Source organism: Chaetura pelagica, unplaced genomic scaffold (genome assembly GCF_000747805.2).
Source record: "Chaetura pelagica isolate M959 unplaced genomic scaffold, ChaPel_1.0 scaffold248, whole genome shotgun sequence".
Classification (NCBI taxonomy): Eukaryota; Metazoa; Chordata; class Aves; order Apodiformes; family Apodidae; genus Chaetura; species Chaetura pelagica.
Window position 1 is genome coordinate 3478100 of NW_009954309.1, and position 23551 is coordinate 3501650.

At 40.4% G+C, this 23551-nt stretch overlaps 1 protein-coding gene across 1 annotated transcript in view; it reads left to right on the plus strand.

Moving 5' to 3' along the window:
* The window catches only part of TACC2 (transforming, acidic coiled-coil containing protein 2), a 42002-nt gene that overhangs the window by 12098 nt on the left and 6353 nt on the right, over nucleotides 1-23551 (plus strand). The window contains exons 3-10 of the mRNA XM_010003976.1: nucleotides 1771-1831; nucleotides 2857-3064; nucleotides 6727-6788; nucleotides 7623-7738; nucleotides 8487-8658; nucleotides 15306-15449; nucleotides 16326-16402; nucleotides 20724-20767. Of these exons, the coding sequence (XP_010002278.1) occupies nucleotides 1771-1831; nucleotides 2857-3064; nucleotides 6727-6788; nucleotides 7623-7738; nucleotides 8487-8658; nucleotides 15306-15449; nucleotides 16326-16402; nucleotides 20724-20767 (884 nt within the window). The remainder of the gene's footprint in view (nucleotides 1-1770; nucleotides 1832-2856; nucleotides 3065-6726; nucleotides 6789-7622; nucleotides 7739-8486; nucleotides 8659-15305; nucleotides 15450-16325; nucleotides 16403-20723; nucleotides 20768-23551) is intronic.

A 23551-nucleotide genomic window follows, 5' to 3' on the forward strand; every position in this document is an offset into this window, starting at 1 on the left:
AATATGCTCTGTAAGATGAAAGTGTGTCAGAAGTATAACATTGAATTTGACAAAATGAGGGGCTTGGTTAATATTTTTTTCTCCCCATGTATTTCACAATAAAAGTAGGTTTTAATATGATGAAGGTAGAAAATATGCATGATCAGATTTCCTTAACACATTAACAGAGTATTTGTAGGTTTATCTTTTTTGTCAGTTCCTTCTGTCTGTCTCTCTTTTCTTTGTCTTATTTGTCTTAGGATGGTAGAAGATGTGATGTCTGTATGTTCTCTGTTGTAAGTAATTCTAAGCTAACAATTCAAGTTTCCTCTTTGATTTACGGGGCTTTTTAATTTCACTCATTTGTTTTGCAGCATGATCAGCTCCTATTCAGCATGAAGCTTTTATGTTAACTCTTTCACTTCACTGACACATTTGAAAGCTATTTTAAGTAAGATCTCTTGCTGTGAATGAGTTTAAGGGATCTAATTCCTCATTATCTGTTTGCCTATCAAAGAAGATCCCCTTTCAGAAACTATAAAGATTTTGCATCCTTGAGCTAAATTGTGAACTTTTTATTTCTACCATTGTACAACAACATTGTACAATCAGTTTTTCATAAATGCTGCAGAAAAGTGTTTCTCCTTCTTACAGGAATAAGTTATCCTAATTACTTCCAGCTATCATAACTAGATAATCACTAACTTAGAACAAACTGATTCTCAGCTGTCCAATTAATTTTCCCCTCTGGATGTCATATTGATTTACCCTCCACCTATTGAAACCCACTATTATAATTTCTACTATTGATCCTGCCATTTATTCATCACAGAAGAGCTGATGGGCAGTAATTTTTCCTACTGCATCTCATTTCAAATGTTAAGCCCTTATTCATGAATTCAGTATGATTTTTTTTCTCCCTTTTCTAGTCAGTAGCAAAAGTGTGTTTGAATAACTGGCAAAATCCATCAAGAGAACAGGTGGAAAATGGGTTTATTTCCTTGATACAAAATATTTTTAACCAATTGCGAATAAACATAAAAGCAACATCCATAATTATTCACCAAGACATAATGTTTATTCTTCATTCTTTCTGCCTCATTGAGACCTGTGGGGTTTTGGAGGGCTACAGTGTCTGTGCTCCCAGGGTGCCCTGTGAGCTGGCAGGGGAACCTGGAGCAGAATTGCCATATTTGCTGCTGTAGTTGTTTTAAAGAGGGAGGGGATCCACTGTGCATAGTTATAATGATAGAGCTTTGTTCTGCCACCCCCTGCCTCAGCTGTTTTTTATGTGCTTCATCCAAAGCATACCAGTTCTTTTCTCAGTGATTTATGGGGTCTCTGGAGTTTAATGCCTAAGTTTATCGGGTTTAATTCTCATTTCACTATGTGTTTTAGACCTAATTTTCAGCTAGAAAACTAAAATAGACAGAAGCTACATGATTTGCTTAAGGCCACTGAGGATGTCTGTGGTGGAGCAGAGATTTGAATTGCAACAGAGCTGCAATGCTGCTCTGTAAATGTGCTGGTGGTTGGCATGAAAAAAAAATATGGCAATCCTGCTTTTCTCAGCTTTTGGGCAAGTAAGGCCTGTTCCAAGTGCATGACAAGAATATGTACCTATGGCATGTTTCTCTGTGGTGCTGCTGCCTAATGGATGGGATTTCCAAGCATCAAGCAGAAGGGCTTACAGAGGTTGCATTGTCTGTGGCTGTCTCTTGCTAAGTGTGAAATTACTTGATTCTCACTGGTATTACCATATGGTTTTAATGGTTTTAACTTTATTTTCAGTGATACATTTAGGGTGAAAAAATCACCAAAAAGATCCCCACTATCTGATCCTCCTTCTCAGGTAAAGTAGTGCCTTATTTTGATGCATGTAGTTAGTGTTACTGTAGGGGCAAAAGAGTGAAATTTGATTTATTTAATTGTATGATTGCACATTTAAAAATAGAAGAGGTTTTTATAAAGAATATAAGCCTGTTGGTGTTCAAGTATAGCAAGTATATGCTATAATCATCAGGTATTGAAATTTGGCCTCTAGAAGTGTGTATACAATGTGCATTAGACCTAGTATTTGCTCTGGAGTTCCAGTTAGACTCTTAGTGTATGTCCTTTGGAAAGTTCTGTGTTACAGAATAAATATCTTCGATTGGTTGTCTGAAAAGCTCAGTGTAACTGCCCACCCTGGAATTTTAGATTAGCAAGTAAGAAACTAAACGTATCAAACTGGTGGGCTGGAAGGGAAATAGAAATTAAACAAGTGGGCTGATCTACTAGGAATATGTGGTTGGATGGTTTTATTCCATGTTGTAAACTGCTGGCAGGTGGTTTTCTTGGAAGAGAAGCTAACAAAAGCTGATCTGCCTACAAAGGCCCGAGTGCTTTGATGTGGCACAGCTCCATCCATACTGCTGTTCATCTTCCTGTTATCCATCCTCCCCTTTTATTTCTGCTGCTTGACAGCCTAGAAGTGAAGAAAGGGTTCATGACCTCACAGATCTATGAAGGCTTCCTCCCATGAGGGAAGCCTAAAAAGTCAGTTTTGTTAGTCAGAAACTCCAGCCATGGGTGATGCCTGCCACTTATGTCAAGTGCCTAAAACAAATTTAAACAGCTCTGGATTTTTTCTTTCTTGTTATCAAGGCAGCTTTGCAATGTTTATCATCAACGAGTTGAATTATGCTGGGAGAACTTGCTGCTAGTTGAGTTCTAAATGAAGGACTCTGATATTTTTCATTAAATGTTTTATACAGAGCTGCAGTGAAGAGTATGGATTTAAAAAGATGACCGTGGTCCTGCAGTGGAAATTCAAGAGTTGACTATTCAGTGTGTTAATGAAAGATAATAGAATTAATTGATGCTTGTTTTCTGCAGGATCCCACTCCACTGCCCACTCCAGAAACACCTCCTGTCATATCCACGGTGGTTCATGCCACAGATGAGGAGAAACTGGCATCTTCAGTGACCAGTCAGAAATGGACCTGCATGACTGTGGACCTGAACACGGATAAACAGGATTACCCACAACCATCTGACCTGTCTACGTTTGTCAATGAGACCAAATTCAGCTCTCCCACAGAGGGTATGCTTTGGGAGGGACTGTGCATCCAGCTGGTGTTGTGTCTATTGATACCGGGGGTTGGTTCATTTGGGGACATTGGTGTATCCTTTGCTGAATGTGAACTGTATTATTTGGGAATTAGGAGGAATATCTGACTCCTGTATCTCACCTGAGGTTTTCAAGAAAGAGTAGAGAGGAAGCTTAAAGGAAAATGAAAGAAAGGCTTTTGCTTCCTCTGTATGGCTAATTGTAGACAGCTCTCTCATGTTCTGTGCACGCTGCTTGTTCTCTCTGGGCTTTCCTGGGGGACTGCAGCCTGAAACCACTCAGCTAATGCTCTAGGATCCAGAGTCACTGAACTACAGACTTTGCCTGAGTCTGTTCCTCTAACCTGAATGGGTGAAGGTCCCAGGTGAAAGTTCTCCTCAAAGTTTGTGTATTGCTTTAAGGTCCTTTACACCTCTCCTTCAGGTTCCTGGGATCCGGGTATGGATTAAAACTTGATGCATAAAAATGTCCAAAATATTCCCTGCATAAAATAGTTACCGTTCATGTGCCAGATAAAATTTCCTTCTGGATAAGCTTATGAAGATTTCTCCTGTTTTACCTCCTAATACTCCTTGTGAGCTATACCTGGAAGTTTCCCTTAGGAGAACTGTCATGCCAGGTCTGTGAAATGTGGAAGAGACAAAATTCAAGCAATTTGTGTGTGGTCTTCCTTGGGTTACCAGAGGGAACACTGCTTTGCAACACCTGCTCCAAGGGCAGATTTTCAGCTTTGTGGGTGGGAAGAATGCATGAGGTTAACTTGGCTTAAACTGCTTCTTCTTGATCAGAATGTATTTTTGTTTCCTCAACATTTTTACCCATGTCCCAGCCTACCATGAAAGCTAATTTAAGCCACTGGGTCTGAGGAGCTTTTACCTAATGAAGAACTGCTAAGCTTTTTGATCAAACGTGTTTGATATTAAAAGCCATGAATATTCACAGTGGGTTTAGGGGGACTGCACGTGTCCATATGCACAGGTTAATATGTTTGTGTGGCCTGGGCTTTTTGGAAACCTGTTGAGTCTTCTGTACAGATTTAAGTCTGGATAAATCCTTTTGGTTTTATTGTTCAATTATAAATTTTAGACATCAGCTTCATTTTTATTACAAAAAAAAATATATTTTATTTTATTATTATTTTTTAAGTAAGCCCTCTCAGATCTTGGAAATTATGTGGAAGGAAATGGAACAAAAGAATAGTGAGAGATGCTCTAAGGCAATCATTTTAGCTATCAAAGTGGGTAGAAGAAAGTGAGCAAAGCTCCTAATTAAATGCTAATTGTCTTGTCTCATGTGTGCTGCGTGGTCTGGCTGGAGTTTCAGATTACATGCTAATATAATCAACAATGCTTCCACTTTTCAGATCTCTTTTTAAAAAAAAAAAAAATCATCTTTTTTTTCCCCCCTTGACACTCTTACTCCTGTGGCACTGAGAATTTTTTTAGTAATTCCAGGGCTGAGTCTTGGGGTGAATGGTTTTCCCCCTCCCAGACAACCAGTATGAGTGTTACCTTGTAACCTAACACGGCTTTTGTACAGATACAGCCACAGCTACCCAATCAGCCAATACATCCAGCTCTCAACTCTTGCATGTGCTGCTATAGCTGCTGCCATTTTCATGCTGCACAGACCAGAAAAAAACCCCCAGTAATTATTAGCAGAAATTCTGATGTGATCGTGTGGCTGTTTGTGGGAGGAGTTGGAGGACATCACTTAGTAAGTCTCTCATATGTATGTATGTGTAAGAGATAATTACCTTACTTTGTGGGATGTTCTGGGCATTTGTAGATTTTGAATGTATAGAGATAACCAGAGCCTGAGATTTTGGAGGGGAGATGATGTCTTAGAGGAGATACCTGGGAGAGGAGATAGTGTCTAATTATGCTTGCAGCATCTGGGAGCAATGAGATGAAAAACCCTGCATTTAGGGAACTGTGTTTTCCCTTCTGTTTCTAGCTGAAGTATTTCCAGCTGTGTTCTGCCTTCTCACAAAGAGTAAGGTTAAAGACATGATGTCCCAAAAGGCAGTTTGGGTTGCAATGATGGCAAAAGCACTTGCAGCTCTGCACGCAGGTGGAAGACAGTGCCCCTGTGTCTCCTGTCCCAGAGTGTGCTTGAACCCTCACCCACCAGTAGCTGCCTGGGCTGGTAAAGCTGCCCCATAACCCTTGGTAATGCACCTCACTGGACTTCCCAGGAGGAAGCTTGTATCTGATTCCAGGAGGTTGTCCATCTTGCCTGGCTCCTTGTTAACTCTCAGTCCATATTAAAATCACGAGGTGCCAGGAATTTAAACATGAGGAGCCTGCTACTGTAGGATTCTTGTCACTTAGACGTTTTCCTATTAATATCTTCCCACGTGTCAGGTACTGAGAGCTTGTGGCTGTTCCTCTTCAGTGGTTGGTTGACAAAATATGTAGACTTGTGGAATAACAGTGCTTGTATTCTCTGGTGCTTTTCATTATTAAAATAACCTGAGCATCGTAAACTCACATTGCACCCTTAGATTTTTATTTTTTTTTAACACTACAGATAAGAGATTATCATTAGGGTTTGTTTGTTTTGGAAGAAGAGCAAATATTTTAATGATCTTCACTGTCTTCCTGATAAGAGCCCCAATTTTCAAAAGCTTCCCACATCTAGAAGAATTTTAGTACATCCTTTTATCATAATGTAACTGACAATGTACCATTCATTAGAACTTGGAAATGAAATTACACAAGTGGCTTATTGAATTAACTCATGGAAACAGAGTAAAATACATCATTAGGACAAATTAATTATGTTTCTAATTTTTAAATTTAAGGTATCACTGAACAAAGTCTTTGCTTTCACTGTGGTGCAGGAAAGTCTGCTCTTTTCTTATTTTGCTGTGTTTTAGCTGTCTGCCTCTCTTATCAACTACTGGGTGACCATGGATTGGAAAGAAACACTGGTTATTCCCTCCAGTTTAATGATGAGATTAGAAGTAGAGAAGCAGTAAAGATATGCATTTTTATTAGGGTTTAGATTTAGGGTTCTTTGTAAATCTTCCTGCCTCAGGCTTTTCCTCTGAAACTAAAATGTGAAAATAGCCCAGTAAACTGGGCTGTTGTCTCACCCTTTGTTTAATGAGCCTGCAGGTATTTTATGTATCCTTTTATCTTAAGTAGCCACACTATTGTCCTTCTTAATTAAGAACTGTATGATAAGCATTAAGAAATAGAAATAACTTCATTTCTCAACAGCTTTTAAAATCTTTCTGTGTACAGCAAAGGAAACTGGTATCAGCATTGTCTGTTCCTGAAAAATGTGGGTTTTGTGATTAGATGACATGCTGGAGGAAAGTTCTCTCTGCTCTGAAAGCACTCTGAAACTTTCATAATATTCTGGCCCCTGGGGAAGAATATTCAGCAAATTGATAAAGCTGAAATTTTCCAGGCAAATTAATTTGCTTGAAATGTATCATAGGTTCATTGTAGAAAATCAGTGCAAATCAGTGCATCTTTCACTTCTCTCTGCATATTCTATTTTTAATACCTCACAGAAAAGTATTGAGCAGTATTGGAGTGGCCCTTGTAAATGAGATCTCATTTACTTCTGCAAAAGTAATTTCATGGCATGCATATAATGTCTCTTTTTTGTTTCTGTTGCAGAGTTGGAATATGGCAACTCATATGAAATAGAATATATGGAGAAAATAGGCTCCTCTGTGCCTGTAAGTTTTCACTTCCATTTCCATTAATTTGCATTCCCTTGTCATAACACACTGTCCTGATCATGCCATTAATTTTAATGTTCCTGCAGCAGATTTGCAAAACCAGTTTCTTTAAATTGGCATAACTGGGGTAAATTGCATGTGCTTGTTGTCCTAGTCCTGTAGAGCTTGTTCCATTTTATCATTGTAGTTTTAAGCTAGCATCATAGTAGTTCTTTCTGGAGATTAAAAACAAATTAGTATTTCCAGTGGTGTAGAGTACAGAGCTGTCTACACCAGCTGTTGAAACAGCTGTTCTTTTAAGAAACTGAGTGTAAAACTTTTAAGAAGATGGAGGGAATCAGGAGAGCAAACCAAATGACTGTGAAATATGGAATGTCATATTGTACCTTCTCAGTTGTTTTGTTTTACTTTGCCTGACTAGATCCAATGGGGTTATATCCATAGGGGAAGTTAGTTGGAAAAACCAAGTGTACATGTCAGGTGCTTAAACTGATCAGAAGCTTCAATGAACGTATAACACTTGAATATTGAACAGTGAATAATGAACACTTTCAGTCAAGGGATGACTGTTGCTTGAGAGAACCAGAAACCTGATTAACCCCAAAGTGGGAGAAAAGGAGCCATTACAAAGACTGAACAGTTTAGATTTTGTTCTTCAATGGTTCCTTCCTTAAAGGAAGGAACACTATCAGTTAGCACGGGCTGTATTACAGTCCTATATTATTAGTTGTCAATCAAGTCGTTAGGTCACTTAAAGCTTCAGTGACCTGAATGAGCTTTTAAGGGAGAGCAGTTGAGTTGCTTAATGATTCTTCCTTTTCCTGTTGCCAGCAGGATGACAACACCCCAAAGAAACAATCTTTATACCTAATGTTTGATGCTCAGCAGGAGAGCCCTGTCAAATCACCTCCCATCAGACTGTCTGATTCCACAACTCCGTGCTCAGGGTACGTATGTCTCCGCAAGCAAATTCAGCAGTGGAAAAGGGTGCCAGGGAAATGGGTTGCCATCATGGCACGTATACAGGCAGTTCTTCCTCTCTCTGCCTCTGTGTTGCGAAGCTGTTTGTTTAAAAATAGATGCCCATCTGTGTACACACATGATAGAGAATAGAGGGCAAAGCTACACAAGTTTTATAATAGGAAGGAATAAGGATACATTTGTCTCTCATATTCTTACTAAATGGAGTCACAGAAGCCACTTGTTTCACTTGTTACATGTCTGTGGCTCCCTGCTTGCAGTTTTTTTCTCAGATAATGAGGTCATTTTCATGGCAATCTAGAAATCTCCTAATTGCCACTTTTCATTTGGCCTTTCCTAGATACATTTTCTGAACAAGAAATCTCGTTCATAGAACAGGATGTGGGGGTTGTATTTACTTCCAAAAATGTTGCTTCGTAAAGACATCTGTTCTTGTTAATAAAAGTTGTTTGTTGGAAGAGGTGCAGGTCACAATGAGAAAGAGGTGAAAAGACAAGTGAGACGTATTTAAGGAATGTGCATAACATTTCTGGTGGAACTGGTTTTGAAAGGATATTGCAAAGTGCTATGAGATACAATGATAAGAAGTTGAGGCAAAATACGTGTGTTTACATATATATACACACAGATTAAAGCAATAAAGAGGGCTTGTTTAGTTGTTACCAGAGGGGCCTTGTGCTCCAACCTGAAAGCATGTACACAATCTTTTTCCAGGTCAAGTTATGAAGACCCTGAAGCCCAGCAATCCTCTGGAATGAAAATACAACATCCAGCTTCCAGAGTTCTAGCTGCCAGCCAAGAGGCACATTTACAGTCACCTGACAAGTCAAAGCAGAAGGACCTCGAGCCCATGACCCTAGGGACAACTCCAGAGGCTATTGAAATAGTAAGTCATTTGTGATAAGAGTTTGGGAATCATTTTCCAGCAGAAATTTCTCATGTCATATAAGGGGTAGCAAAAGTGGATCTCAAAAGTAGAGTAAAAGAGTAAAAGATCTTGGTAGCAGCAAGTGGTAGGACCACTTGAGGGAGGTAAGTTGATGGAACTGATGGAATTCAGAAAAAAATTCTTAATTTTTATTGTAGCTTAATATGTTCTTATATATTATTCCAACTTGATTCTTTGAAGTGCTTTTTTTCCTCACCCAGGCCTTTTCTCACACAGCTTTAACCCAATGTTTGAAGAAACAGTTTATGTATAAAATAAGGGGATTAATATAAACAGAGACATGATTTCTTCTGTTGCATGTACTGGGAAATTACATTTCATTGGCAATGAACAGGTGTCCTTTCACAATTTCATAGAAACCGGTAACTGTACTATTGTTATCTGATACTGATAATGTAAAACTAACTTTTTTTGATCATTAGAACACATTCCCATTCCAGTTAAGACTCCTTTTTCAGTGGCTTCTCTGGGTTGTATTTGATTTAGTGGTGAGCCCTTCCTTGCTTCCAACCTCAGCTGCATAAGGACTTAGATCCATGGTTTAGGCTTAGGTCCATGGTTTGGGAGCTGTTGCTTTGGAGGTCCTGATATTGCTTACTTCATGTTAGTATTGGAAAATTTACTCATCTTTCAAATTAGGAAGAATTGTTCTTGATGTTTGTCTGTCTGTTACACCTATGAATTTTATGTTGCTTTCGGCCTGAACTACTTGGGCAAAATCTAATTCTTGCTTTTTCTATATCCTCCTTACCCTTCAGACTTCTCCTGAAGACTCCTTTGTCTCTGCTGATGCTCTTCTCAATAGGATATCTAAGAAAACCTCAATATGTGATCAGCCTGAATATCTAGATCCTGACTTAGCAGAAAAGAACCCCCCAGTATTTGCTCAGAAACTTCAGGTTTGTAGCAGAAATAGAAATGTCAGTTTTCTTTAAGCTTTTTTAATACATGGGTAGAGGAAGGCTTTGCCTTATCTGAAACAGATGGGAGGAAGGTTGGAATGGAGGAGGGAAAGAAGCAAAATAATTTTTTACAAAGTTGTTCAGGCCTTTCAGGAACTTAAGGAACAAAGATATTTTAATTCATATGGTCATGAACTTAAATTTCATCAACACTTTCATCTAGCCTATCCTATTGATGCATATACTTTGCAGAAGTCTTTATAAAGCAAATCTTTCTTAAGCTTGAACACAAGACTTGTGGAGTTGTCATGATCCCTGGCCTTAATAGGTCTGTATGCATAGATTATTTTTCAGAGATTTAGGCCCTAATTCTTCTGAACTGAAAGTTAGGCTTTGTTTTTCTAGTAATCTACCTAATGCAGAATTTGGCATGGCCTCCTCCAGGAAGAGCAGATTGAGCTGCAGACCAGTTCTGTGCCTCAGCAAGTATTTTCTAGAATATTTATGGTGAAATTTTAGACAAGCAAAGGTTGAATCAAGAGAGGCAGCTGGTATAAATTAACATAAAATGAAAACTAAAGTGGGAAGTCCGTGAAAAAAAGCTTTAGTTTCAGAAAATATTTGTTTTATCCAAAGGATTGTTCATACTTACCCATTCATAACAGTTTTCTATACAACTCCCTCAGAAGTAACTGAGAACTGGAGTTTTGTATAATTGTTCTAGTCATGAAAGGAATGCAGGATATGTTTGTCACTCAGGAATTGTCAGAATTAGACATTGAAAGATAAAAATCCATTTTTGAATGTGTCAAAACACTTTCGCTGTGTTCTTACCACCTTCTTTTCTGTGGCTTGCTCACAACCACACACCTGACAGGAGGAGTTAGAGTTTGCTGCAATGAGGATAGAAGCCCTGAAGTTAGCCAGGCAGATTGCCCTGGCTTCTTTCTGCTCCCAGGTACCCAGTTTGTGCCTGCCATGTGTGTGTGAGTGTGCACAGACTAAGCTTTTCCTTTAACAAGGGACTCAGGCTCTCCCAGCGCAGCGCAGAGCTGAGCACACCTCCCTGTGACACCCCAGAGCACGCAGGAAGCAGTGCTGCACACAGAAATGCTGTCACCTGCTCCACTCACAGAGTGCCCCTGTGGCCAGGGCACCCAAAGGCAGGTGTGAAGGCAAGAAGTGGGATCACACCTTTCCCAGGAGACAGGTTCTGCAACCCAGGTGGCTGTTCTCATTTGTCTACAGCAAGATTTGCCCTAAAATGCTTGGTGGCAAAACAATACCAAACCTACTTCTTATAAAGATGTTATAGATTTTAACTGTTGGGTCATTTTGGCTTTTGTTGGTATTTTTGGGTTGAAATCAGACACCTTAACCCTCAAACTTTAGAAGTGAGGAATTACATCAACCCTGCCTTCAAGAGTCTGAAGAAAGGGACTACAGGAGTTTTGGAAAGGCTTTAAAGCTCCCAAGGAAAAATAGGCCTCCTACAATAATATGTCTTCATTAATGAAGATCTAAACCTTTTCTTTTTCTTTTTTTCTTTTTTTTTTTTTTATTGCTACTTTTTATTGCTCTGGCTGGTTCCACCTCAGAGAGATGCTAAACCCTGCTCTAGGGATGCACGTGGTCCTCGCTGTGCTTGGGACAGGATGGCAAAGCTTGCTCTGATGCACTGAGTTTGGCAGGAAGCCAATTGCACAGCCAGTTTGTGATGCCCTTCATGGTGCTTTCAGCCAAAAAGTCGAGCTAGAAATGTCAGTAGCTTTCCCGGGAGGTGGTATCAGCTGAATGGGATGCTGAGAGAATGGATGTGTCTTGCTGCAGTGAGACATTTTAATTCAGTTTGGGACAATGTGCTCCTGACCTGCCCTTCTCTGCTGACCCTTCTCTTCTTATACTGCCCATTAGTAAGACAGTGTGAACTCTTTTGCCCAATCTTGGACCATCTCAGGTTCATTTCACCATAAGAACATTTGGGCTGGTTATAGGGCAGAATTTCCTGGTGCTTTAAAGATCAGTCATAAAGTAGCTAGATCATAGAAGTAAAATAATTTCTTTTTAGATTAACTGCACTATGAAAAAAAAAATAAAAATTACTGGATTTATTTTGCTTTCCTTAAATAGCCCATGAGCCAATTCTTTCCATGGTGCACACATACTTAGAAAAGTAAATTCATTCCTTGCAGATTGATGGGTTTTTTAAAGTATGTGATTGTAATACTTTATTTCATCAAGAAAAAACAAGCTGTTGTTATCATTAGAAACCAAGATTAACCTTCTAATGAAAGGAGTGAATAAATTAATTCCATTTTCCTGTGTGAGTACTAGCCTGTGTGTGACTGTGTCCCCTTGCTCTGTTGCCCTGAATGGTGGATGTCTGAAGAGGGTGAGGTGGGACCCTCTCTGCCTCCTTGTTCTCTCTCAACCTCCTTGTCCCCCCAGCACTTTGCTGTTACATGCAGCAGTCAGGAAACACCTGAGATGAAACAATAATACTTAAGAGATGCTCTGCACAGGTAACACAAAAACCTGCTGTTAGGCATCTGCATTTTTGCTACCAGCCAGCAAGTCAGGATCTTCCATACTGCCATTCTAGACTGAAGAGAATAGGTTTGTGCCTTCATGAATTCTTGTGGGTTACCTGAAGAAGATTCTGAGCTGCAAAAATGTTATAGTATATATTTGATTATGTGGAGTTCTATTTTAAAGAGGCTTTTAAACATCATGACAGCATTTTCTTCAACCTAGAACAAGAACTGCCTAGAGCTTAGGGAGTGGATTTCATGTGAATTCTTAGAAAATACCATAATCTGTATGACAAAGATAGAAAAACAGTCAGTAGAGATGAGGAGAGAGTCTCTGACAGAGACTGGATTGTGTTTTGACATGCACAAAGCCCCACGTTGGTGCAGTCAAGGGAAATATTTTCAGCTGAATTCTGGGAAGGACTTTTTGTCCTTGAATAACTTCACTATTTCAGTGGGAGGTGCTAAGGTTAAATTAGCCTCTGATGACACCCCTTGTGACCTACAGTGACTGGTGGCCTGGATTAAGTGTAGTAGGGTCCACCAGGCAACTGCAGTGACTTAAATTCAGATCCCAACTGGCAGAATTCCCTTCTGGTTGGCTGGCCACAGTTCTTTCACTAATGATGTGTAATTACATTTCACATTTACTAAACCATTACAGGATGGGTAACAAGACTAAGAAGCTAAATAAAGACACGAGCATGTGTTACGGTGAGTTATGTCACCTAAAATAATACAAGCATTTTCTGCCAGTACTAGGACTGAGAATAAAGTCGTGCAGGTTGTAGTTTTCAGATAGAGGAAAAAGTTCTTTGGGTACTCCCAAACTTCTTGTCACAGATTTCAACAACAGCCTGACTGGTTGTTTGGTTTTTCATTGCCCAAGATTCCTGTCTTCCGGTGTTGAGATGAATTAACAATTCTTTATTAAACAGCCTTCATTAGGATGTTCTGTGGCCAATTTTTTATAGGTGCAGTGAGCACAGAAAGCCAGTGAGGTTTGTGTCTGCCACCCAAGGGCTGCTGAGGTGATGTAGAGTTGGGTGTTCAAATAAGAGCTGAGGAAAGGAGAGAAACTGAAAGGAAAAGCATCAGGACAAACGGGATTAATGCATCACACACTGGGGGCTCTCATGGTAGGGAAGGAGGAATGATTCCTTTCAACAGGGATGCCATTTTTTTTCTAGTAAAACTTTATAAGCAGAGAAGTTCTGCTTGGATTTTACTTGTTTTTCCATATATTTGCAAGCACAAATAGGTCTTGTTTTGCCTCCATCGACCTGGCCTGCACACACATCAATTAGTTACAAGAGTAGGTTATTTGAGATCCACCCAAACAGTACTTGAGTGCTTGTAAAGGGCAAGCTCATTTTTAGCAGGGCTAAATACATATTCCTCTAAACAGTGTGATAAAAACTAGTCTTCATTTCCATTGCAGTGTCTTTTTTTTTTTCTTTTCTTTCACCTTGACCTCCTTGAAGTCTGATAACTGCCTCTGGTTAATCAATGTGTATTTATTCCCTTTCTGGGCAGATATCTGGTTTCTGTAAAAGATGCTGGGAAGGGAAGAACCAGTGGGCTCTCAAATATTTACACTAAGATTGCAGTGACCTACATTTAGTAGTAATTCCCCTGCAGACTCTAATCTTTCTGTGCAAGATTCAGTGAGTTACAAATCCCTACACCTATTATTACCCCAATGAGCTGCTCACTTTCTCAGCAGTTATGTGTTGAACTTCAAGCATTGACAGTTATTTTGAGTGATGCCATCATCCTGCTGGGCAGGTTATATTATTTTCTCAGGCTGGGAATATTTGGAGGCATCAAATAACAGTCACTGCAACAAAATTAACAGTGGCTTTGGATCCTTTCTGTTATTGTAGGCTATGCAGGAAGAACTGTGAGCAAATGAATGATTTATGGAATAGCATCTGACAAAATTTGTTTTAACTGTGTTGAAACATGAGTGTGTGGTGTTGAAATTAATGAGGTGTGTGCATGCTGTGGAGAGAAGGACTAAACATTCAAACATTATCTACTCATTTTCACATTCCTGTGCTTCAAGCAATAGAATGTGACTGCTATTCTATTAAAAAAAGAACAAAAACAAATTAAAACCCCAAACTTCTTTTACAACAAAAGCTTTTTTCCCCCCTTTTGTGAGTGAAAGATACTTTTAAAAGTCTTGATGACTACTCTTAATTATTGCAGATAAAGCCTAAAGACTAAAGTAAAACAGCTAGAAAGAAAATTGTCTCTGTCCTGGCTCAAACCAGGACAAAGTGTTGGTTGGTTGATGGCAAGATGCAAAGTGTGGGTGGGGAGCAGGGGGACATAAAGCTGTGGCAGTGCATCTGCTGCAGAGGAGCTTGTGGATGGTGCCTAAAAATGTGTTGGGTTTTTTTGTGTTGCATCTTCCTAACCATTTTTTATAATCTCCTTGTTTCTAATGCACTGTAAATTGGGTTGCTTGTACCTAGAGTGTTGTTTGCAAGATACTGCATCTCGGTGTCCCCTGCCTCTCTGTTGAACTTGTTTTACATGCTGCTCTCCTCCCAAGTTAATCCCAGGCACTGGCAGCTGCAAAACTTACTAATGGCATGCTAAATACCAGTGGGGCAGCAACATCACCTCTGTCTTCTCTTATTCCATGAGTCTATTTGATGTTCCCAGTTTTGATGAAGTACCTTTTATGATAAACACAGTATATTGGCAGGTCTGACTTAAGCAAGCGAGCTGTCCTCTTGCTTCTAGTTTCTTGATCTATTTTGATGGAAGCAAAGTTCCCCTGAACAACTCTCTGCCTCCCATTCTAATTCCCTCTGCTGACATGCATTTCTTGTGGATGTTTGGGTGAAATTTCTGCATCAGAAAGGGGTAAATTTCCTAACACGGGAGCCTAAAATATTTGTGGCAAGGTGCAGTCTTGGTTTTCTCTCTGTAAGAGCAACAGGCCTTTCTTGATGCTTCCTATGGACCTTAGATGTTTCTTTTATGATTGCTAAATCCAAAGTTCCTTGTCATAGCAGCGCAGGGGATTCTAGCCCTAGCTCAGGACCCTGCTGCTCAGCACTGCACCCAGAAAACTTACTAGCTAAACACGTATTTAATGCTTCATTTCTTTGTATTTGAAAAAACAAACACACAGAGAGATGCTGCTATCCCAGCAGATGTTCCCATCTCTAAAAGTGCACTGTACTCCCGGATGGGCGCCTCGGATGCAGAAGGCACCACGGGGCTCCTCTACCCCCAGCAAGACTTGGACTCTGCGCTGCGACTCGCCCGAGCTGAGGTAATTTTCTTCAGAACTTGGGAAGGGAAACATGTGCCCCTTGTGGTTTCCTTCTTTCCTGTTTTCTCCCAAATGGCTCACCTTTGAAAGCCTTGTTCTAGTCTTAAAACAGCCGTGCTAAAGCCACCCCAGAGGCTGCCAAAGCAAAAGGTGCTGTGCTAGAAGTTTAACTTTTTGGATAGAAAAGCTGGGACTGTATGAAAAGGAATCTTTATTGTTTGCAACTTCAGGTTTATTCTGTGCATCTTTGCATCGCTGTATGATTATATAAAACTTCTAAGATACCAGGAAGGGGAATAAAATCATGTATTTTACAAAGCTACATATTAGTCTGGCTAATAATAACAATTAAAAAGTGGATAGAATCCAGTGTTAGAGAATTCCAAGCTAGACAATAGGTTGTGTGAATGAAAGGAGCACAAAGCAACAAAGCCCTTTAAGCATAAAATGTTGTGGGCAGCCGGCCCTAAATACCTGTGCAGAAGTAGTAGAACCACCTCAGAGGTTCTAGGGACCACAAACCAGGGGACCACATTACAGACCCGTACACAGAAATATTCCAGGTTTGGCACCAGACATGTTGTGGTGTAATACAGTGTTTCTTAAGAAGTGTCCTTATTATACCAGGAACTAAACATGAAACAAGAACATTGCATCTACTTTCCTAAGTGACTTTCAAAAAATGTTGCACCAATCTCAAAAAGAAAAAAAAACACCCTTTGAACCCATTATACACTTGAAAACTCTGCTAATTAAGATTTGATATGAAACCAAATATTGTACAGTTATTTAATTTCCTCATTAGTGAAGCACTTGATTTTAATAATTTGGTTGGTTGGTTTTTTTTATGTTTTGCTTTTTTTTTTCATGTTTCAGATTGTTGCCAAGGAAAGAGAAGTATCTGAGTGGAAAGAGAAATATGAAGAAAGCAGAAGGGAAGTAATGGAAATGAGGTGGGTAATCAACTTGTCACTAGTTACACTGACAGAGAGTCTCATTTCAGCCTGTGAATACTCTGCAAAGTGCCATGGTTGTACAACTGTTTTGGTTAACTGAATTATTTTGTTACTTTTAACTGCAGGCTTTGGATTGATCCTAAATTGATGCTTTGTCTTTGCTCTGCAGGGTGGGCACCTCTGTTTAGGGTATTCATTGAAAACTTCTATGTTGTTAATCTCATTTACATCTTCAAAATGCTGAGACGAGAGAGGTCTTGATTAGGTTAACGTAAGGGAAGAATTTCCTCCAGTTCTTGCTGTAATTCTCAGGTGAATTGCCTGCAGAGCTGGCAGAGGTTTGCACATACTCATTTAAAATTCACTCTCCACAAACAGTTTTGCTAAGAGAAAAGAAGAGCAAGGTTTGCAGATAGGTCAGAATAGTGCAGACTCCTCCAGAACAATATTGTAAAAAGTTTCTTTGACAATAGAAAACAAAAACCCAGTTGCCAGTAGAAAAACATTTCTTGCAAAGGAACTACTCTGGCCTGTTGACTTGCAAGGAGATTCTGCACCCTTTTCTTTGAACTGAGCTGATTTTTTAATTACTGCACACACTAAACTTGATGCTGAAAGAAGGTCCCTGAGCTTTTCACTTTATTCTAGTTTTATCTATTCTATTTCTCCTCTCAAACCTGCCTCTGTTACATTAAATATCTGTATACTGGAACAGAACGGGTTCGACCTTCCTTCCAAGCCCAGGTCCTACCACTTGCAAGGGTGGCAACAAAACCACTGTAATGGCTGAGGTGAGCAGTGTGGCTCAACAACCACTGTTACTTTTTGTTGAGTCAGTTGAAAGTTTCAGCCTTTCTTTTTTTCTACAGTGGTAATCCCATAAAAGCAACATCCCCACAAGCTTGACCTGCTCATCAGTCTGAGTCTGAGAAAGTTCACCGTTTTCAAAAGAGGATCTGTAAAAATATTTCATGGAGCCTTTAAAGCTTGTTGTTTTCTACCTTCAAACAAACAGAAAAGCCATCCCCCTCCTTAATTAAAAAGTAAAAGGAAACTGTCAGATTATGTCAGCATCCTGCTTTTGAATAATTTCTGCAGTCACTTCTGAGAATGAGTTTTCTTCAGAATCCCTTCTGTTCTGACACCAGCTTCTTCCCAAAATGAGTGTCTTGGTGGTTTAAAGCTAAAGCCAGTGAGCTGTACCAAGCGATGACCTGCATATGCTATTCCTGCTTATACCCAGGGAACCTGTACCTAGGGAGTAAGAGGGAGCAGTGGTGCAGAAGTTGGCAAACACTAGCACGGGTGCCAGGAACTGCATGTGGCAGACTGGAACAGCAGCAGCACAGGGCTTGGAGCTAAAACACGTGAAGAAAAGCATCTGCAAAAGGCAAGGGCACAAGCTGGGTTTCTTTCAGAAAAGCATCTCCCAGCACCCAGCTGAGTTCCCTCACCTCCCCTGTGCTCTGCTAGGGAAAGGAAAATCCTTGGCATAGCCCTCAAGCGCATCATGATGTCAAAGGGAAAGGAGCTGCTGCAAACAGTCAAACTGAGGAAGCAAAAGAAGGAATGAACAGTATTAGGAATTATGTCAGGAATGTCTCAGCTTTCAGCCCACACTCAGGTGCAGCACTTCCTCTGTTCTCTAGAAGCTGCTTGGGTGCCAACACGCACAGACAGAGCTTGCTTATTCCTTCAGGGAAGGCAAGTAGAGGGTAACACAGAGCAGCTGGCACACTGTGGATCTGCTCCTTCATCTTCCTCACAGTTATTTGTTAGTGTGTCTACACCCTCAAGAAAATCTGATTTGAAAAAACCCCCATGCAGTATTTAAGCCAAATTTCACCCAGGTGCTTCCCTAGAACACATGGGGGGAAGCAAATCTGACTAATATTGTCACAAAATGATAAACTATGCATGTGTGCACAAAGGAAGATTTCTCCTGGAAGATTAAATGCTGGAACAGCCCACATGTGGTAAATTAGAGATGCAGCAATTAGATATGACATAATGATAAACAAGGAGTGAAGGGATTATCTGGAATTGCAAGCACAAAAATATCCCTTTCCATAAAAGGAAAAACAAGGCTCCTTTACCCAAGTCCTACCTTCTCTACCTGGAATATCCTGAGTTCAGTTAAGTCTCCATAAAAACATCAGACTGGAGGAAATTCCACTCCAGAGAACAGCACTCAAGATGAGAAGTTGTAATAATGTAAGAACTATGGAGGAGCTAAACCAGGGTGGGTGGTACCATAACCCAAGGGTACAACCAGAGGCAGGCAAGAAATATTTCAGTTCAGTTATTTTGAGGTCGAATTGATGATGCCTCAGTAGGGGAAGTCAAGCAGATGACCTCAGAGATCCTGGATTTTGGAATTTATGAGTTTATGAAATCGCAGGGAGTCACTAAATAGCCTGAATCTCTAAAATACCAGAAGTGAAGTCTATGCAGCATCACAAGCTCAGGTTAAGATGTGTCATCACAGAGAGGGATGCTGTGGCCAGCATCCTATGGTTCTCCAGCCATAATGCCCATTATTGAGTCTGCTTGACTGAATGAGGCCCTTGATGTGAATCTGGGACAAGACTCCATTTGACTACCTTGCTTTCCAAATTGAATATTATTAAAATCAATGTCTCACTGCAGGATCCACTTCAAGTTAAGAGATGCCACCTGAGTCATAAGGTTGGCTAATGCAGAGAGTGAGGTACCTACTTGAACCAGTCTAAGTTGGTAAAAATAAGAAATAGATCATGTTATTTCACTTTGCTGCCAACTTCTGTGGTGCAGCCCAGGCTGGAAAGTGCTGTAGTGTTGTAACCATGTTTCATGTCATGTTCCTTTCCCTGAGTCCTGGGCCTCATTTTTCTAGCATGATAGAACTACCTAAAAGTGCCTGGTGACATGGCTTTAAAATCCTTATTGCTTACAGCAGGCTTTGGAGGTAATCTTCTTTGGACATGAAACCAATCCCTTCCTTTTAGGGGAAAATCCTTGTGGCTATCTTTGCTCTCCAAAATGTCATTTCTGAAAAAGCCAATTAAACCAGCAGGACTGACAGCAGGGGAAGCAGCATCTGAGAAGATCCCAGTGGTTGTGTTTTTCTGCCTGAAGGCTGGGCGAGGTCAGGGGGTGGGCAGCTGTAAAGCCCCTGCTCTGCTGAGAGCTCTGCAGGACCAGGGCAAGCAACAGGCTACTGGCCTTTGGGGCAAGTGGCCTCCAAGGATTTCTAGGCTCTCTGGTTCGGATTTGAGACAGGCAGTCCTGGAGTTACTGCACTCATTTGTGGGGAGCTCCACAGGTTTCTGCTTTATTCCTGGCTGACTTCTGTCTCAGGATTTCCCACATCCTTTCTGTAACCTCACCAACTGCAGCAGCCTGCTCTGAACTGGGGCAAGTGAAAGAGATCTAAGACTTCAAAAGAGATGCATCCCAGTACCAGTGAGCTCCTTTGGATCTCCACTTCAGATGAAGTGTGGGGTAATTTCATTTTTCATAGGCAGTCCTGGGTGGCTCATAAATCTAAGCACAGATCAAGCTAGTCTCATTTCATTAGCTTTATTTGGCTCTCGTAAGGGATGGATCATCTTTCTAAATCACATTTAATCTGCTTATTTTGGCTAACCTCTTTTCAAGAAGGAAATTCAAAGCCTACCGTGAGTGTATGAAATAAAACAGTCTGAAAAGCAACATTTTTGCCACCTCTGTTTCAGAAACAGATTTGGTAAACAGGACAGGGCGGATTTTGTGCTACATAATTGAATATTTTGGTGTTGTTCTCTGAAGTGCTGGTGGATTGTTTAGTCACATTTGCAGAGTGGAAGATGAGATGTATTTTGGATGAGGGCCAAGTAGGCTCCTATTAGGTTTACTTGCTACCAGTTAGAACTTTACTTAATATTTACATGAAAAATAAGCAAACACAAACATGGAGAAGAGGGGAGAAAGTAATGGAAAACTGAGACTCCTTTCAACTCTTGAATTAGACCAATATGATTATGTTTATATTGAAATAATGATTGGTAGCGTACTTTGGCCACGTTTCAAAGAACAGAATTTATTTCAAAGCAATTCCTTTTCCCTCCTCTTACCTATATTAATTGACATGGAGAATTAAAAATCAGGTGCAATGTTTAAACTGTCTTTTTTTTTAATTTGTTCCTTGGGTAATGAGAAGCATATAAAAGTGTGAGGGGGTTCTGGATCTCCTGGAAGGTACTATAGTTCAGTTATTGAATAGCATTCTATTCTAAGAAAGCATTAGCAATTGTGATGTTTGCCAAATGATTTGCCTTTTTTTTCTCCCCTCTTACAGGAAAATAGTTTCAGAGTATGAGAAGACGATTGCTCAGATGATAGGTAAGTGTTTCTGCTCTGAAAGATGATCTCCTCCACTTGGGTTTTCTGAGGAGAGCCTAGAAACATGGTTGAAGGCTTTGGGCTTCATTTTGATGCTGGTCACATCTGCTGATGCTGCTGGGGGTTGGGGATGCTCCTGAGGCCACCAGTGTGTGCTGCCAGGCTGTGATGAAAAGCTGGGGCTTCATTTTACAGAAAGTAGCCCCCGAGCCAATCCAGGTAACACAGAAAGGTCAGGGCTGTTCCTTCTGCATCAAAGCAAAATGTCCCGTAGGAAATATGTTTAAATGTTTTGCCCAGAAGTCATGGGTGTCTCCAGGAGAGGCTTTCAATGACCTAAAAACCCTTTAGTCATCTGCTCCCAGCTGTTTAATAGGAGATACCAAACTTAGCTTTACAACAACAGGGATTATCTGTGCTAAGTGCATTGGTCAGACCAAAACCTAGATTAACTCCAATCCCAGCTGAGAGATTATGAGTGGCCAATCCACCTCCCCAGTTATTTACTAGTATAGGGGTCTCCTTTGGGGTCTAAATTACAAGTTTTGGCTCACAATAATTAGAAAACACCTTTGCTAACAGCATGCCCCACAAATGCAAAACACTACCTGCAGTAGCCTTTCAAGAAAGGCTGCAGGACTCATGTGCTTCCTTGGCATGAGAGGTCTGGCCTCTGGGGTGTGATTTTTAAAGCCTCCTCCTAAGATTTCCAAAGCTCTTTTTCTTAGTCTGCCTACAGAAAGCACCAGGGCCTTGTGCTCCTCTGTCCTGTTTCAGCTCAGGCTGTCACCCAGAAAGGGCAAGGACAAGTTTGTGGCTTCTCTGTGGCCAAATTGCTGGGGAAGAACAGGAAAAGAACCAGTGACTGATGAGAAAGCAGGGCAAGCTCACCTGGACAAGCTCGAGTAAAGCAGCAGAGAAGTGTGAGATATTGTAAAAAGCCATTAGGAGTGGCCTTGGAGTTAAATCTGGGCTGTGAGATGCAGGAGACAGGCTATCCTGGCTACTGATGCCAGTAGCCAGCAGGGAGTGCTACCAATCCAGCCTGTTTGCACTGTGGTCTTTGAAAAATAAGAAGAAAGAAATTATTATTCTGCCACAGAGAGTGTGATGTGCCAGGAACACAACATTCCTGCAACTTCCTAGCAGGTTTTTAACAGGGAAAGGATTTTTATTACTGCTGTCAACAGACCATATTGCTTTGTCTCTTCTAAAATTCATTTGTAGTGAATTCTAGTGAATTTTTGTCCAAAAAGGAGAGTGGGAGGAAAGTAGTTCAATGTCTGGTGCTTTTGCTGCTTTCCTGCATTTCTCAGCCACTGGGAGACATCCCAATGAAGGGTGAAAGGGAAAATGGGCCTATAAATAAGTTAAGAAATGTTATGGCAATAATAACAAATGAAGTAAGTAGTATAATATAGAATAATGAATGCTATGTAATAATACTTTGCCTGGCTTCGTTCTCTATGGTGTTATGCCTCTGTTGCCTTCTGTATTTTTGCCTGTCTTCTGACATAATGTCTGTCATTCTCATCATGCAAGTGTTAAAAAAGAAGTGACCAGAGTATGTAAAGAGATAAATTAATTTTACTTTACACTAAACATGATCTGCCAGAGCTTCCTCCCTGAACCTGCCCGTTCATATGTACAACCACAGGACCTGTCCTTTTTTTCCCAAGCTTATGCATATAGTTAGCAGAAGTTTCTTTTTGAGAACAGGTTCAAATTCTATTTTTGAGAAACAGAGTTAAAATTACAAATTGAAATGCAACAAGGTGTAGAATAGGGTTTCTCAGGCAAAGACACAGCCATGACGTGCATAATAAATTCTACAATTGCCTTTTCCTCTTGTTTCAAAGAAATCGAGGATGATTAAAGCATCAGGCCATTGACCACTGAGGAAATAGATCTTTAAACTCCAAATTTAGAGTATCAGTCAGAGACTTTCAAATGATCTATGGCATGTTTTTAAGAACTATGGCTATAAATAAGGTAATTTGCTGACTGTTTACAAAAGAACTGAAACAGCAGCAGTGACACAGAAAGCATGTGTTAATTAGAGCAGTATGCAAATTCTGCAGCATGGTAATATGTTAAATGTGAGGCTTCCTCTCCCTGCATTTAAGGTACATTTTTTATCTAATTGTCCCACTTTCTCCTGTCATTTGTGGTAAACTACTGTCCCTTTTGATAAAGGAGTTCACTCATCCAAGTGCCACGTTGTGGAGGAAAATGATTGTGTGTGATTTGCATAAACTCCACAGAACTATTACCACAACAATGTCTTCCTGCTAAAGCAAAACATGCATTTTAACAAAATAAATGCCTGTGCTGTTTCCATTTATGATTTCACCCTTCGGAGCTATTTTTACAGCCCTGTTAGGAGGGCCTTGCAAGTGAACCAATTACACAAATCCTCTCATGCATATTCAGTGAGGTTGGAAGGTCCTGCTCAGCCCTTTATAGGTGGCCGTGTGTGTATAGAGAATATTGAAGACACTCCACACTAACACCATATGGCTGTGGATGTCTGCCTATTGAGGAACTGCAAACATGCCTTGCAAACAGTAATTTTGGTTTCAAGGCCTGTGGAAGGTCTAGGATTTGCCCTCATATACACACAGAGCCCAATATTACTCAGCTTTGCATATGCCATCAGTTTCATGCCACACTGTGAGGCCAGAGCTCCCAGTGTACAGGTCCCTGTTAGTGCCTCTGCACATTTGAACTTTAACTTTTTTGCCCTTTTTTCTTACACCTGCCTCAGGCCCCTAACACATTCCT